Here is a 16,155-nt window from a genome sequence, read left to right as displayed (position 1 = left end):
TAGATACTATTAACTTGGGTTTGAATAGAGACTGGGAGTGGCTGGGTCATTACACATATTGAATCTATTTCCCTAAATTAAGTATCCTCACACCTTCTTGTCAACTGTCTAAATCGGCCATCTTGATTATCACTACAAAATTTTTTTTTCTTCCTGCTGATAATAGCTCATCTTAATTAATTAGCCTCTTACAGTTTGTATGGCAACTTCCACCTTCTCTCTGTGTGTGTGTGTGTGTGTGTGTGTGTGTGTGTGTGGTCTTTCTATATGTTCCATTCTATGCATCTGATGAAGTGGGCTGTAGCCCACGAAAGCTTATGCTCTAATAAATTTGTTAGTCTCTAAGGTGTCACAAGTACTCCTGTTCTAATTGTAACAGGGAGAGATACTCAGTGTCGGCTACTGAAAGAAAGGTTGTAGAGTCCTGGGGGGTCTGAACAGTAGGGGAGGCAAAATCCCCCAAAACCCTAGTCACTGCAATGAGCTCTCCAACGTCACAACAAAAATTAACTCAATCTTCGATCTTCAATCTTAACTTAATTTCAGTCTTCTTTTTTGAAACTCATATGGATAGGAGAGGGGATTTTAGTATAGAAATTAGCTACTGGAAATGCGGCTTGTATTAGTTAGGATATGTCAAAGCCAGGAATACAATCTCCAGCTCCTGACTGCCAGTCCTGTGCTTTAATCACTAGATAGTTCTTCCAGACACATTTTATATGCAAGATATGCCATGCATGTAACAAAACTGAACAGAGAATTCCATATCTTCTTTCCCCATCCCTATTTTCCCCTCATTTCTTCATAGTGATCTCGTGTTTTCTTCCAGTCTTTATGTGAAAGAACAGCTCTCTCAGAACTACAGGGAATTTCTGTGTTTGTTCAATCCTGGATTTCCTCACACTTTTCCAATCAGTACTGCCATCAAGAAACTTAACCTCTTTGTGACATCATAAGCGTTTCCATAGTAATGCTTTGTGATACAACAAAACACTGGTGGCATCAGTGAATGAGTCAAAGAGGAAGAGCAGGCTAATTATAAAGATGAAAGCTCCCTCATGTGGCCAAGACTATAACAGGGTTCAAAAAAGAACTAGATAAGTTAATGGAAGATAGGTCTATCAATAGCTATTAGCCAAGAGGGGCAGGCATGGTGTCCCTAGCCTCTGTTTGCCAGAAGCTGGGAATGGGCAACAGGGGATGGATCCCTTGATGATTACCTGTTCTGTTCATTCCCTCTGGGGCACCTGGCACTGGCTAGTGCCGGAAGACAGGATACTGGGCTAGATGGACCTTTGGTATGTCCCAGTAAGGCCGTTCTTATGTTATGTTCTTAAAGAGAAGGGATTCATTGTCCCCACATATATTTAATCCTGGACTTCCTCTGTGTTTTCCCACCAGGGCCCCAGAGTGGGAATTAAGCTTTTATCTTCCTTCAGACCTGTGAAAACATCTAAGAATAACAGCTCAGCAATGACATTACATGCCAAGTTCCGAGAAGCTCAGATCATCTACAACTCTCACTGAGGTCAGTGGGAATTGTGGATGCCCAGTACCTCTCAGGATTTGGCCAATAGGCCTGATCATGTTTCCACTGAAGTCAGTTGCCACTGCCTTTAATGAGAAAGGAGCAATCTCTAAAAGAGAGAACAATGTTAATGTCTTTTAAAAGAGAAGTAGGCAGGCTTTTTCCCTCAAAGAGAGATTTTAGCCGCACCACCGGCAACTGGAACTCATTGCTGAGAAGGCTGGCTTCAGGGCAAATATGAATGCTTTTTATCAAAACTTTATTGATTTATTTGGGGGAAATTCTACATCTTGACTTTTAGCTCATCATCAGCTGTTGTTCATTCAATCCCCTATAAATAAATTATTAAACCTCATTCTGAGTTATTAGGAATGCAGTCCTCAGAGATGATTAACCACATTATCCTCTGATCCTCATTAAATCTGTACCTTCCACCCTAGCTCCTGCTTTAAAAGCTCAAAATAGCCTTTTTAAGAGTCACACTGCATTTTCAACAGCTTCAGGTGACAAAAGCAGCCAATGAAAAGCCCAAAAAAATGACAGCTGCAGCTACCGTGCCTATAGTGCCCCTAAATGTGGGGCACATTGGAGCACTCACCTTCCCAGGACCATTTCCAACTTTACCCAAGCAGCTCTGTATTTTCTTTATTAAATTTTAAAGAAAAATACAAAGCCAAACAAAAAACAATGCAACTAGCAAAAGATTTCAGTTAACAGTTCCTGGTTTCAGAATAAAGCAATGCAAATATTTCAAATCTATTGCTTTGTATTTCTGTTTCTCTTTTTGATATAGGAAAGACCATCTGCTGGAGGATCATAAGATCAGCATATATTAGTTACAAATGTAATTATATATATAGACACATCTTTGAATTCAGAACTGGGAAAATAGATTTCCATTGTTTGCTCCAATACTTTTCTAATCTGTAGCAAGAAAAAGTTATGTGGACAAGGTTAGCTGATGGTTGACAGCATCTATGGCAGTTATTATGATTAAGGGTACATTTATGTCATAGAGGTCATGGAATCCATGACTTCCAGAGACCTCCCTGACATTTTTCTGCTTCAGCTCCTGGGGCCCTGGGACTGGAGTTGGCAGCCAGTGGGACCCATGCAGGGTTCCAGCGAGGGATGACAGCTTCCTCAGGTCCCCCTGCAGGGTTCCAGGACAGGCAACAGCCTCCTCAGGGTTCCAGTGACAGACAGCACACGTGTGCGTGGAGGGGTTGAAGGGGAGAATCTTCAAAGGAGCTTAATTCCCTTAGGCTGCTTGGTCAATTCCAGCCTTTTTCTAGAAACATTGTAGACATCATGAGCTGTACAAGGTAAAAGAACTAAGACTTAAATTTTGGATTGTCCCCAACAGGGCTGGATACTAAAATCTGATCAGTCAGAGTACTGTAATATAACCCCTCATTAGCTAAAGGATTCTGACATATTTTCCAAGCTTCTGTCTGTTACCATACAGTTGTTCCTTCATGACAGGGCCAGCGCATTACCATTTTCAGGAATCTGGCTATTAATCACCTCCCCTTATTCCAGAGGTCTGATGAGTTAGATGGGGTGTGATTTTTTCTTTTCCCCTCTGAACTGATCTAAGAGATACAGAGTTTGCACAGGCTGCAAGGCCCTAAGGATACACTTGCTCCACCTGTTTCCCTGCTGAAGGAATTGCAAGGGGTAAGGTTCCCTCCACCAGTTAGGATGGACTGGAACTAGAAGAGGGCAGGAGGGCTTGCAAAGGAAGGGGTCAATTGTTCAGCTAGTGAGGAATAGTGGAAAGAGAGGAGATGAAAGATTAGGGGAAGGGGAAAAGGATTGGTGACAGGGAAACACAGGATAAAAAACTGGGAAGAGAGGAGGAGAGGAAATGTGGAACATTAACGAGTTTAAAATCTTTTGACAAGGGCTCACTATTCAGAAAATTACCATCAGGCTGCAGCTATATGAAAGTAACTATATTTTACATGTTATTCATTAATCTATTCACCTTATTATTTTCATTAACTTTTTGATACCCAGAAGTCCTAGTGCTTGCTGCCCCGCAGACCTCATAAAGACCCTGGAAATCCTACACTTTGCCTAGCAGTCTAAATGAAAAATTCCCTAGTCCCTACAGTGTGCTATACATAACCACTCCTCTCCTAACCTAATGCTGGGCCTCCTTTGGTGGTGACTTTACCGTTGTGGAATGAAACTGGTTCTTCTACTTCATTCTTTTGGGACACAAATGTGTATGAGCAAATCTATAGCTCTCCCGACCCTTAACCACTCGGAAAACCTGCATATTACTTAGTACTCTATAAAATCTCATTTTAGATCTGTCAAGACTCAGCTCCTTGAGAAAGGAAAGCTGGTTTGCTATTCTGCTGCTCTCCTAAGGACTCCATATGTTCTACATTTTGTATTACCACCTAATCAGGTAATTTTTAAATGCCACACAATTCTTTAACTAAAAAGAGATGGACATGCATCTCTCAAGAATCCTAGGCTTTGCTGCACAGTGTAATCACCTGTGTCCCCCTTGTTGAAGTGCAATTATTTACCTCTTCAAACCTTCAGTTGTTAAGGCGTCTTACTGGGACTTCATAGGAGCATGATGGGTGTGAGATCAGCACAGCTGCTGCTACTTGCTAGCAACTCAGCTTGATACTTTAGCCCCTCCTCTCTTAGATATGCAGGCACCAGACCCAATGCCTCCCATCTTGGGAAGAGGCATCCCACTGAAGGGCTTGGAGAAATCTATAGGTGTTTGAGAATGCAGTATTTTTTACTTTCCTATCAAAGCTTCACTTTGATCGAATTTATGGTTGGTCTTTTTATCTTGAACAACCAGCATTGTTCACCCTGTCTCTTGCCCTGGGCCAAGACTAAAAGTGTCCACTCCAACTAGGGACAGGGAACAAAATATTTATCCCCAATAGCCACCCATAGGCTTCTTACAGCCCTGCTAAATTCAACAAACAGGCAAAACTTTGAGTATACAATAATCCTCTGGACACAATGATCAGAGAAACCTATCCAGTGGGCAACAGTGAAACATGGCCATATTAAACTGAAGTGACAATTATCTGAATGACCCAATTCTCTCCCTTTTCTGACTGCTGAATGTTACTCATTTACTGTTGCCCTAAGCCTTGGCCTGTCCAGCCCATAGGTTAATATGTCACTGATCCTGAATGGGAGAGCAAATTTATTTTCTGTTTTAAGGGTAACACACAAACAAGTCTCCATATATTTCCCAGTTACCATTAACTAAACTCTTCATGTTTAACAATAACGTCTGATCCCTAGAGAATTTATGTTCTTTGTCTTCTCTGCTCCTTTAATACTTATTCCTTAAGAATAGATTAGGCTCTGACATCTCTTTGTGAACCAGAGCTTGGTATTTGAGGCCCTGGCTTGACATTTTTATTATTGTGTATGTTTATTTCCAGGGCCCTGTCAATACTGAGAGATTGGCCACATACCCAGGATATCAAGATTTCTGTTTGCATACTTCCCTATGCTGGTAAGACAAGGCACTGTCTGTAGCCAATTATCTGGCTGAACTCCTCATACTTCTAACTAAGGGGCGGGGGAAGGAAAACTCCGTTTCCATGGTCAAGGGTTATGATGTTGAAAGTTGGCTTTTGAAAGGAGCCACAAGTAGCTACAACTGAAGTAACTGAAGTAACCTGGAGAGCTAAGGATTACCAGGTCCAGACACACTCACTCATCACCCAGTAATGAGCGAGTGCTGAGAGAATGCAGAATTAGTCAACACTACGCTCAGCTGATGCAGCAACTCATGGTGTTGGACGCCATCAGGTGGTTGAGGGACATCTACATAGAACACATCACTGGATGTCGGCAATACCAGGAGGGATGAGCTGAGTGCCAATGAGAAGCGCCGTCAGGAAAGTAACAAATACTTTCCTCGTAGAGTGTATTTTCTAAATGGACAACCAACCTAATTCTCAATTACTGAGGGACAATCTCCACTCATTGATATATTTTGCTTTCCACAACCAAATCTCTATACAACCTTTCATGAGTGATGTATTTTCATGTAGTGATGATCCGAGTATTTGGATTCTAATATCTAAACTGTATTGTTAAATCTATTCACCTAAATTTGGGTTATTGCAGACTATGTACACTATGTATCATATTACCTTTAAAAACTAACTTTATAGTTGTGGATAATCTAAGCACTATACCCAGATGTACAGACACTCTTTTCGCAACCTATGTATTATATAATTTTTTTTAACATTAGCTTTAATAAAATTTTTAAATCTTTTATTGGACCAACTTCTGTTGATGAGAGAGAAGCTTTCGACCTTACCCAGAGCTCTTCTTCCAGTCTGGGAAAGGTGCTCCCAATCTCACAGCAAAATGCAAAGTGGAACAGATTTTTTAGCATAAGTAGTTACACATATTGTAAAGGACCATTCTAGGTAGAGTGGCACATTAACACCTCTGCAGTCATAGGATATACATGTCTTTCCTGAACATCTGTGCGTGAATCCCCAAGAGTAAAAACAATTCATTTGGGGTTGTTCGCTTTTTAAAGCAGGCCCAAGGAGAGGCCACAGCTTCCATGTCCTATCGGAGTGAACCATGAACCTCTGGCAATCAATGAAAATGAGAGTTACATTGAATCCTCTCATTAACTATTGAAGCTATTGAATCCAATTAATCTCTGGCATTGCTGATTTAAGGGGAGCAATACTAAAGGATGAATTGGGCCCACAGACTGGATGGAACAGCTAACCAGTGCACACTCTGTGCCTTATCCTGGTAAATGCCAACCATCCTCTATTCCCATTAAAATCAATTTTTGAGCCAAACATCTGAGCCAAAAGTGGGCAGGTTTTGCCTCATTCAACTGCATTATCCCCCTTTACAGTTAGAAAAACTAGACACAGAGGAGAAAGTGACTTGTCCACTTACACAAGCAAGTCAGGTTTCAGAGTAGCAGCCATGTTAATCTGTATTTGCAGAAAGAAAAGGAGTACTTGTGGCACCTTAGAGATTAACAAATTTATTTGAGCATAAGCTTTGGAAATCCTGGATGCCCCATCATCTCAGGCATTGGCACCCTGACAGCAGGATTGTCTGGCTATGTAGACTCCCTCCTCAGGCCCTACACTACCAGCACTCCCAGCTATCTTCAAGACACCACTGACTTCCTGAGGAAACTACAATCCATCGGTGATCTTCCTGAAAACACCATCCTGGCCACTATGGATGTAGAAGCCTCTACACCAACATTCCACACAAAGATGGACTACAAACCATCAGGAACAGTATCCCCGATAATCTCACGGCAAACCTGGTGGCTGAACTTTGTGACTTTGTCCTCACCCATAACTATTTCACATTTGGGGACAATGTATACCTTCAAATCAGCGGCACTGCTATGGGTACCCACATGGCCCCACAGTATGCCAGCATTTTTATGGCTGACTCAGAACAGCGCTTCCTCAGCTCTCATCCCCTAATGCCCCTACTCTACTTGCACTACACTGATGACATCTTCATCATCTGGACCCATGGAAAAGAAGCCCTTGAGGAATTCCACCAGGATTTCAACAATTTCCATCCCACCATCAACCTCAGCCTGGACCAGTCCACACAAGAGATCCACTTCCTGGACACTACGGTGCTAATAAGTGATGGTCACATAAACACCATCCTAAACCGGAAACCTACATGCCTCCAGCTTTCATCCAGACCACACCACACAAACCATTGTCTACAGCCAAGCTCTACGATACAAACGCATTTGCTCCAACCCCTCAGACAGAGACAAACACCTACAAGATCTCTATCAAGCATTCTTACAACTACAATACCCACCTGCTGAAGTGAAGAAACAGATTGACAGAGCCAGAAGAGTACCCAGAAGTCACCTACTACAGGACAGGCCCAACAAAGAAAATAACAGAACGCCACTAGCCATCACCTTCAGCCCCCAACTAAAACCTCTCCAATGCATCATCAAGGATCTACAACCTATCCTGAAGGATGACCCATCACTCTCATAGATCTTGGGAGACAGGCCAGTCCTTGCTTACAGACAGCCCCCCAACCTGAAGCAAATACTCACCAGCAACCACACACCACACAACAAAACCACTAATCTAGGAACCTATCCTTGCAACAAAACCCATTGCCAACTCTGTCCACATATCTATTCAGGGGACACCATCATAGGGCCTAATCACATCAGCCACACTATCAGAGGCTTGTTCACCTGCGCATCTACCAATGTGATATATGCCATCATGTGCCAGCAATGCCCCTCTGCCATGTACATTGGTCAAACTGGACAGTCTCTACGTAAAAGAATGAGTGGACACAAATCAGACATCAAGAATTATAACATTCAAAAACCAGTTCGAGAACACTTCAATCTCTCTGGTCACTCGATTACAGACCTAAAAGTGGCAATTCTTCAACAAAAAAACTTCAAAAACAGACTCCAACGAGAGACTGCTGAATTGGAATTAATTTGCAAACTGGATACAATTAACTGAGGCTTGAATAGAGACTGGGAGTGGATGGGTCATTACACAAAGTAAAACTATTTCCCCATGTTTACCAACCCCCGCCCTCCGTTCCTCAGACGTTCTTGTCAACTGCTGGAAATGGCCCACCTTGATTATCACTATAAAAGGTTCTCCCCTCTCCCCCCGCTGGTAATAGCTCACCGTAAGTGATCCCTCTGGTTACAGTGTGTATGGTAACAGCCATTGTTTCATGTTCTCTATGTATATAAATTTCCCCACTGTATTTTCCACTGAATGCATCTGACGAAGTGAGCTGTAGTTCACGAAAGCTTATGCTCAAATAAATTTGTTAGTCTCTAAGGTGCCACAAGTACTCCTTTTCTTTCTACAAGCAAGTCAGTGTCTGACGCCAGATTACACTCCAGTTCACCTGACTGGCAGCCCCTCATCTAGAGACACAAGGTGGGTGAGATAATAACATAAAAGATATTATCAATAAAAGTTATTACTTCGTCCATCTTAACAACAAGGAGTCCGGTGGCACCTTAAAGAAGTTGGAGTTTTACCCACGAAAGCTTATGCACAAATAAATCTGTTAGTCTTTAAGGTGCCACCGGACTCCTTGTTGTTTTTGTGGATGCAGACTAACATGGCTTACCCCCTGATACTTCACCCATCTTGTCTCTTTTATATCCTGTGACTGACCTGGCTACAGCTACTTTGCATATAGCCCCTCATCTAGTCTCCTAGATCACAGCTGCACCATTAAAATTAACAGATTCATATTACTGTTCCTATCAGGAAGTAGTCCTGGAGAAGCCACAACTAGAAACTTCCATGAATGGGGAATGAACAAAGAACAAGGAAAAAACACCATCCTCGTTTCTTTTCTTAATCTTCGACCTATGCCTGTAGCTGCTTGGTATAGCAGGGAATAGCATGACAACAACTGAAGAATGAAACTAATGCAATGGAAATTTAATTTCTATACTAGGTTATGAGAAATATATTTTCTTTTATTATCTATTGCAGAAAGCAATGAATCATGTAAGCAAGTCCAAAGGAACTAATATACTGTGGTGGGAAGGGTCCATTTATAAAGCAACATCCACATCTACAGACTTGGGAAATAAGTCACCCAGGTTTCCCTGGAACATCCTCACGTGGTTATAATCACACATGACACTGCCCCAGGGTGAAGCCAGGAAGTGGCACTTTTTCTAAAATATTACATATTGCATTAACTGTCGCAGCACGAAGCTGGTATTTCCTGCTTCGTTTGAAGTTTTAATGTTATTTTCACCCCCGGGAGGCTCAATCCCCACCCAGACTCTAAAACCAGGGAAAGTGTTTTTCAGACTCTCACATTCCCTTGAGCAGAGTAGCCCTCCAGAATAGTATTATTAATGTAAGTATTTAACTAAGGATTTGAAAGCTTGCCACGTCTTTTGTTTTGGTACTGTCAAGGGTGGAGAGGCAGAGATTTTCTGTTAGGTCACAGGGAGGTATGTAGGTGTTCCAAAGTGAAGGATTAATGAGAATGTAATCAGGAATGTAGATCCTCAGCTGCTCTGAGCTCACAGTGTAGCAGAGAGGCAAAGATGGCTAAGCAAATGTTAATCCTAGAGACAATTCTGGCAGTTCAGGATCATCCCCTCTGGCCTCCAACATGGACAAGGGGCTTAGGGGATGTAAAGCTGGCTACCTTGCTTTATGACTCTGGGGGACTCTCCTATGTCGGGAATCCCCAGCTGCCCCTTTAGGGAAGCTTCAAGTCCCCTTTGTTCTTTAAAGCAGTTCAAAGGGGCTCACCTAGGCCTGAGGGTCTGACCCATGGTGTTTTTGTGCTTGTAGACCCTGGGCTGGATTCTCCTGCTGCCTTGCACCTTGTGTCGTCATTTGCACCTGTACAAAGGTTGTTTTACACTCACTATTCACAGGTATAAAGAATTACACAAGGTGCAAAACAGAGGAGGATCAGACCTAGTGCATTTACAGTCGGTCGGTCACGGGTCCTGACTTAACACTATGTTATCCATTTTCATGGCAGTGTCATTCCATTGATTAAACAAAACAAAGTTTACCTTACAATAACTTTGAGATTCTCTATTTCACAATGACAGGTTTCAGAGTAGCAGCCGTGTTAGTCTGTATTCGCAAAAAGAAAAGGAGTACTTGTGGCACCTTAGAGACTAACAAATTTATTTGAGCATAAGCTTTTGTGAGCTACAGCTCACTTCATCGGATGCATTTGGTGGAAAATACAGAGGGGAGATTGATATACACACACAGAGAACATGAAACAATGGGTTTTATCATACACACTGTAAGGAGAGTGATCACTTAAGATAAGCCATCACCAGCAGCAGGGGGGGAAAGGAGGAAAACCTTTCATGGTGACAAGCAGGTAGGCTATTTCCAGCAGTTAACAAGAATATCTGAGGAACAGTGGGGGGTGGGGTGGGGGGGAGAAATAACATGGGGAAATAGTTTTACTTTGTGTAATGACTCATCCATTCCCAGTCTCTATTCAAGCCTAAATTAATTGTATCCAGTTTGCAAATTAATTCCAATTCAGCAGTCTCTCGTTGGAGTCTGTTTTTGAAGCTTTTTTGTTGAAGGATAGCCACCCTCAGGTCTGTAATCAAGTGACCAGAGAGATTGAAGTGTTCTCCAATTGGTTTTTGAATGTTATAATTCTTGACGTCTGATTTGTGTCCATTTATTCTTTTACGTAGAGACTGTCCAGTTTGACCAATGTACATGGCAGAGGGGCATTGCTGGCACATGATGGCATATATCACATTGGTAGATGCGCAGGTGAACGAGCCTCTGATAGCGTGGCTGATGTGATTAGGCCCTATGATGGTGTCCCCTGAATAGATATGTGGACAGAGTTGGCAACGGGCTTTGTTGCAAGGATAGGTTCCTGGGTTAGTGGTTCTGTTGTGTGGTGTGTGGTTGCTGGTGAGTATTTGCTTCAGATTGGGGGGCTGTCTGTGTTTTCTATTAGGACCTGAATTTTCTCAGGCCTAATCTACTCATGAGATCCTCCTCCTGCTGGGAAATACAATGCTCTTATCATTAAAATGGCAGCCCCAACTCCTCCCCAATTCAGGCAATCCTGAATGGAGACACAGAAAAAGTGGCAGGGATTTCTGAAAGCTGTTTTGAAAATTCCTACAGTCAGTAAAAATTTATTTTGTTTTCTAAGGCCCCAATCATGTCATTGGATTCATATGGACAGAGCCCTGCATCAAATTCCTCTCAAGTGCAAAGGTCCTGCCCCATGGGTCCAATTGCAGGATCAGATAGTTATTATAACAAATCACTGAAGTTTTCCTTCCAAGCTGAACTGCAAAGATAACCATGAAAGTACCATATTAGTGACACCTAGACAATGCATCACATTTGTCTAGAAGGTTTCCTGCTTTGCAAGGAAGATTCATTCACTAGAGAAAGGGTGACCTAATGGAGAGAGCACTGGACTAACTCAGGTGACTTGGGTTCTACTCTCAGCCCTGCCACTGACCTTAGGCAAGTCATGTCTCCTGTCTGTGACTCAGTTTCTCCATCTTAAAACGGGGATAATGATACTTATCTCCTCTGTAAAGCATTTTTAGATATACAGCTTAAATGTGCTATATAAGTGCTAAGTACTATTATTATAAACGTAAACTCTGACTTGTTATCAGTAATTTATTACGAACATTTTAGGGTTCTTTCCTTGCAATGTTACAACAAAGGACTAGATTGCACAGCCACATGAAGGCAATACAGCAGCACCACAGAAATCACACCTATAAATCAATTCCTCTCTATACCTTGTACCTAACAGCAATCACCTCACATGAGTCAGGCCCTCAGTGGGAAACTTCGGTGTGTCCAGAGAAAATAGTAAGTACACAGCATTCAATAAAATGCTGACGTGATAAAGTGATGAGCAGCCAAACATTATGTGTGGTGTAGAGTGAAAGTACAATTCCTTTGTGTGTGTGCACATGCACACACACACAGAGTGTGTATTGTACTTACCGGCCACCACACCATGCTCCGTCCAGCTAGGAAGAATCCACCCACAGTCCCTCGGTTTGTTGAGAGCATGGCCTGGAAAAAAAAATGGTTAAAATTTTCAGCTCTAATAAGCCAAATATAGCCTGATGGCATCAACAGCCAGGGCAGTCATGAGAAAGAAGAATTAATGTAATAATCAAAAATGGCCAAGCAAGAAAGATTTTGAAGGAAATAATATGACTTGACAATGACTGAGCAATGATTCTTATATCAATCTATAAATTAATCATTCAAGCTTTATTGCTTCAACTTTCATTACATGAAGCCTGCAAAACCCAAATCTAAACACTCCACATATTAAAATACAATGAACTATACAATAAAAATAAAACACAAGAAATGCATCACTAACCAAGGGCCTTGCCTGCAAACTGTCATCATAGGAACACTCCTTCAGGTGAGCAGGCCTCAAAACTGCTGATGTAGCGAGTTTTATGTTCATGCACTAGAGATGACATACCTAGCTTTCAGAGTGGTAGCCATTTGAGTCTGTATCAGCAAAAACGAGGAGTCTTTGTGGCACCTTAGAGACTAACAAATTTATCTGGGGATTTAGCCCACAAAAGCTTACGCCCAAATAAATTTGTTAGTCTCTAAGGTGCCACAAGGACTCCACGTTGTTTATACCTAGCTTTCTTACTCAATACTAGTGTGGTCCAAAGTTTCCCTGCAGGAATCTACTTGCATGGCAATTTAACCTTTCCTGTTCTGATAAGATCATCAAGGTACCCGCACTTCACTTTTTAGCCTTTCTTCACTTCCACAGAGTAGCCAGTTAAGAATTACTTTCCTCACTCTCATTTTATATGTCAGTAGTGACTTTATGGGAAGTTTCCATCACATTTTTCACAGGGTCTGATCCAAAACCTTTTGCAAACAATGATCCTTTAGATCGGTCCCAGAGAGAGTGTGAGAAAAAGTGAGCCAGATCATTGATCCTAATATAGTATCAAGAAAATAAACACACAGGGGCATGTTTCACTACATACAATAGTTGAATCAAGAGACACATTTAACATTAAGCTTCTTAGAAACTATTCAAAACAAGTAGAAACTTCAATGCTCCAGTGCCTGACATGCTACCTGCCAGCCCTCTTCTGCCCCAGGAGTTTATATTACAAAGAATTACAGTCAATAATAAATTACAATAATCACACTTCAGGTCAGATTGTACCTTTAAGGCACAAGCATGGTTCCCTCCCAGAGCTCCCCAAGATGCAATGGAAGTGTTTCTGCCACAACACTCCTTAGAGGAGAGCATGCTGCACCCTTCTGAGTCAATGGACAGCTTGGCTGGCTAGAATGGGCTGATGAGGGGGCCTCCTCCCCATTCTTCCCTGCTCAGTTGAGGTTGCTTGCACCTCAGGGTGCACTAGAAAGAAGCAGTGCTCTCGTGAAAGGTATGGGCCCTCAATTGTGTTTTGCTTCTGTGGGAGTTGGGGGGAAATAAATGGACAGCCTCTCTGTTACAATCCAACCCTTGGCATCCAATACACTGAGTCAGAGGTACAGGTGCAGGTACTTCACATCTTCTAAGTGCTGAACAAATTTTAACTAGTTCATTGGCCTCAAAAGATAATCACTTTTCAAAACTCTGACAGGCTGCTAGTGTGGAAGATTTTGTCTGCAGCTGCTGCTCTGTTCTATGGCATGGACTCCTGGGTTACTTCAGCGAAGTGCACAGGTCACCGAGGGGCAGGTTTCCCGGACTCATTCTGTGAACTGTCTCTTTCCTCAAGGGACTAGCAGCATTTTCCCCATAGACACTGATGTCTCCTCAGATAGAATACACAGATTCTGTTCCTGAAAGGCATATCAGCTCTTTAATCTAGTGCCACACAAGTTTTTTCCACTAAGGTAACATCAGTACAAACACTATCTTCCCTTTTCCTTTGAACCCTGCAGAATCAAGACTTATTCTAATAGGACAATATCTGCCTTTCACCCATTAAGTGCAAAATAATTCTTCTCTTTCTAAGGCTGCAGTCTCTGTACTTCCCTCTGCATCATCAGCATGCTTCAGGAGGAGACACAATCTTATCTGGGCTTTAAACAGAAAAGACCCTAACACCAGCAGCATTTGTCCTCACTGAGATTTGTTCCTCCTCAGAGTCTAAATGCACCTGCTCTCTTCAGTGAAGTCCTACTGATGAAAAGCTGGCATTCTCCCGTGTCCGTGCTCTCATCCATTTCATATCCATCCTGCAGCAATCCCCATCTCCCACTCCATTACCATCTCTCCTCCACCTTTAGCTCTATTCTAATCCATACCCATTTACAACTCAGTCCAGTACTCGCCCCCCATTCCTACCACAATCAACCCCACTGCAATCCCCATTTACCTCACCTCTCACATTTCACCCCAACTACTACTCCATCACAAATTTGCAGGTTCCACTGCTCCAGCACCCCAAAGTCCATCCCCACTCACCCCTGCTACCATCCCATTCCCATTTTCACCCCCCCTCTGTTCCTTACAGGTCCCCACTCTAATTGGCTAAAAATGTCCACTTCACCATTATCCTGATCTCCATCCATTGGCCCTCTCCTATAGTCCCTTCCCCTCCATACCCCTTCTTCATCCCAGCCCCATCTATCCTCCCCTCCACTACCATCTCATCATCTTTACCCCCAATTCAGATCTCATACCAGGTCCTACTGCCCCACTGAAGCCCAATTTAATCCCCATCCTGCCAACTTTCAGCCCATCTCCCAGTTAAGCAGCAGGCAATTTACACGATTGTAGTTTTAATTTACGAAGCCATTTTCCTAAAACCCAATAAACCACACTTTCATTAAGAAAGAAAAATCCAGACATACCCATAGTCCCACTGCTAGGACTACCACAAAATAGATGACTATAACTGAGATGTCAGCAGGGTTATTGATTTTTTCAGAAGAATCCATCCTGCCTGCTTCTCCAGCGCCTTTCCTTCTTCTCTCCTTATAATGTCTCTCACAGACTTCAGGTTAATGATAAACCCTTGTCGTCCCCCTCTCTCTTGTATAATATGTAACTTTAGATTCACTTGTTTCACTTGTATGGATACAAAGCGAAGCTGATGCTCTTTCTTGAGCTGTGATTTTCTCCAAAAAACTGCTCCCCTATTACAGCTGTTGCTGATTTCAGAGCCAAAGAGCGACCCGAAGTCACATCCCCCGGAGAAGGTGCTCAGAGTTGTTGCAGACAGAGAGCAGAGTCTGGGAAGGAGTGATCTGTGGAAGGAGTGGCTTAGACATAATATACCCAGTGTATGCACCTCACTGTTTGCAGATACTCTTCCTGGAGAGGTTGTTCCTGTAAATCTGGTCATGGAATTAGTTGTTTCCTTGATACTTACCAAGGCCAAAGAAAGAGTGACTGACACTTAGGGAAACCCCACAGTTCCATGAAGTAATACTCCTGCTCTGCCATCCCTCATCCCAGCAGGAATACACAATGGAGGTACAGCCCAGCGTTTCTGGAACAAGACAATAGGAAGCCACTATTATCACCTACATATAGACCTTTATAGCGATGTGTCACAGCCATAAATTTGAGATCCAGAAATGAACACTCTCCACCCAGTGTTCAGAACCAGGGTTTTTGTTCTGCCCATGGTGGCAAGCTATGATGTTCTAATTCCAGATTCAAATAACCCCCAAAGTTCAGTGGTTCTTAGGTATGGTTCCATATGCAGTTATTTATTCTTTCTTGGACTTGAAAATTTGACCAAACAAAATGACCTCATGCAAAAGAGAATTCAAAGATGTGGGGCAGGCTGTGATTTTCCATGGAGCTTCTAAGTCACTCAGAAACTGCCCCTGAAAAGGGAAGTTTCCTCAGATCCCTGTGATCCTCTCTCATTGAGCAGGAGGTGGATATCACAGCGAAGATCAGAGGGGTGCAGGAGACATAGGCAATAGACAGGTGTAAGAATTTCAAGGCTCTGGGGATATTTGAAAGTCTGTCTCCACCTTTGCTTTATCCCACGCAATCGTAATTCATTTACAGTTCAGTAGGCTGCCAGCCAGGAATTGATTGCCACATTGTATTTACCCTAAAGAGAATGA

At 42.6% G+C, this 16,155-nt stretch overlaps 1 protein-coding gene across 1 annotated transcript in view; it reads right to left on the bottom strand.

Moving 5' to 3' along the window:
* The window catches only part of SLC5A1 (solute carrier family 5 member 1), a 41,071-nt gene extending 25,773 nt beyond the window's left edge, over window positions 1–15,298 (bottom strand). Inside the window, exons 1-2 of the mRNA XM_038373881.2 lie at window positions 14,923–15,298; window positions 12,064–12,135 (exon numbers count right to left, since the gene is read on the bottom strand). Of these exons, the coding sequence (XP_038229809.1) occupies window positions 12,064–12,135; window positions 14,923–15,009 (159 nt within the window). The 5' untranslated portion in view covers window positions 15,010–15,298. The remainder of the gene's footprint in view (window positions 1–12,063; window positions 12,136–14,922) is intronic.
* Between the last annotated feature and the right edge of the window lie 857 nt (window positions 15,299–16,155).

Source organism: Dermochelys coriacea, chromosome 15, assembly GCF_009764565.3.
Source record: "Dermochelys coriacea isolate rDerCor1 chromosome 15, rDerCor1.pri.v4, whole genome shotgun sequence".
Classification (NCBI taxonomy): Eukaryota; Metazoa; Chordata; order Testudines; family Dermochelyidae; genus Dermochelys; species Dermochelys coriacea.
Note: the sequence above shows the minus strand (reverse complement) of the source record. Positions and strands in the feature narration are given on the sequence as shown.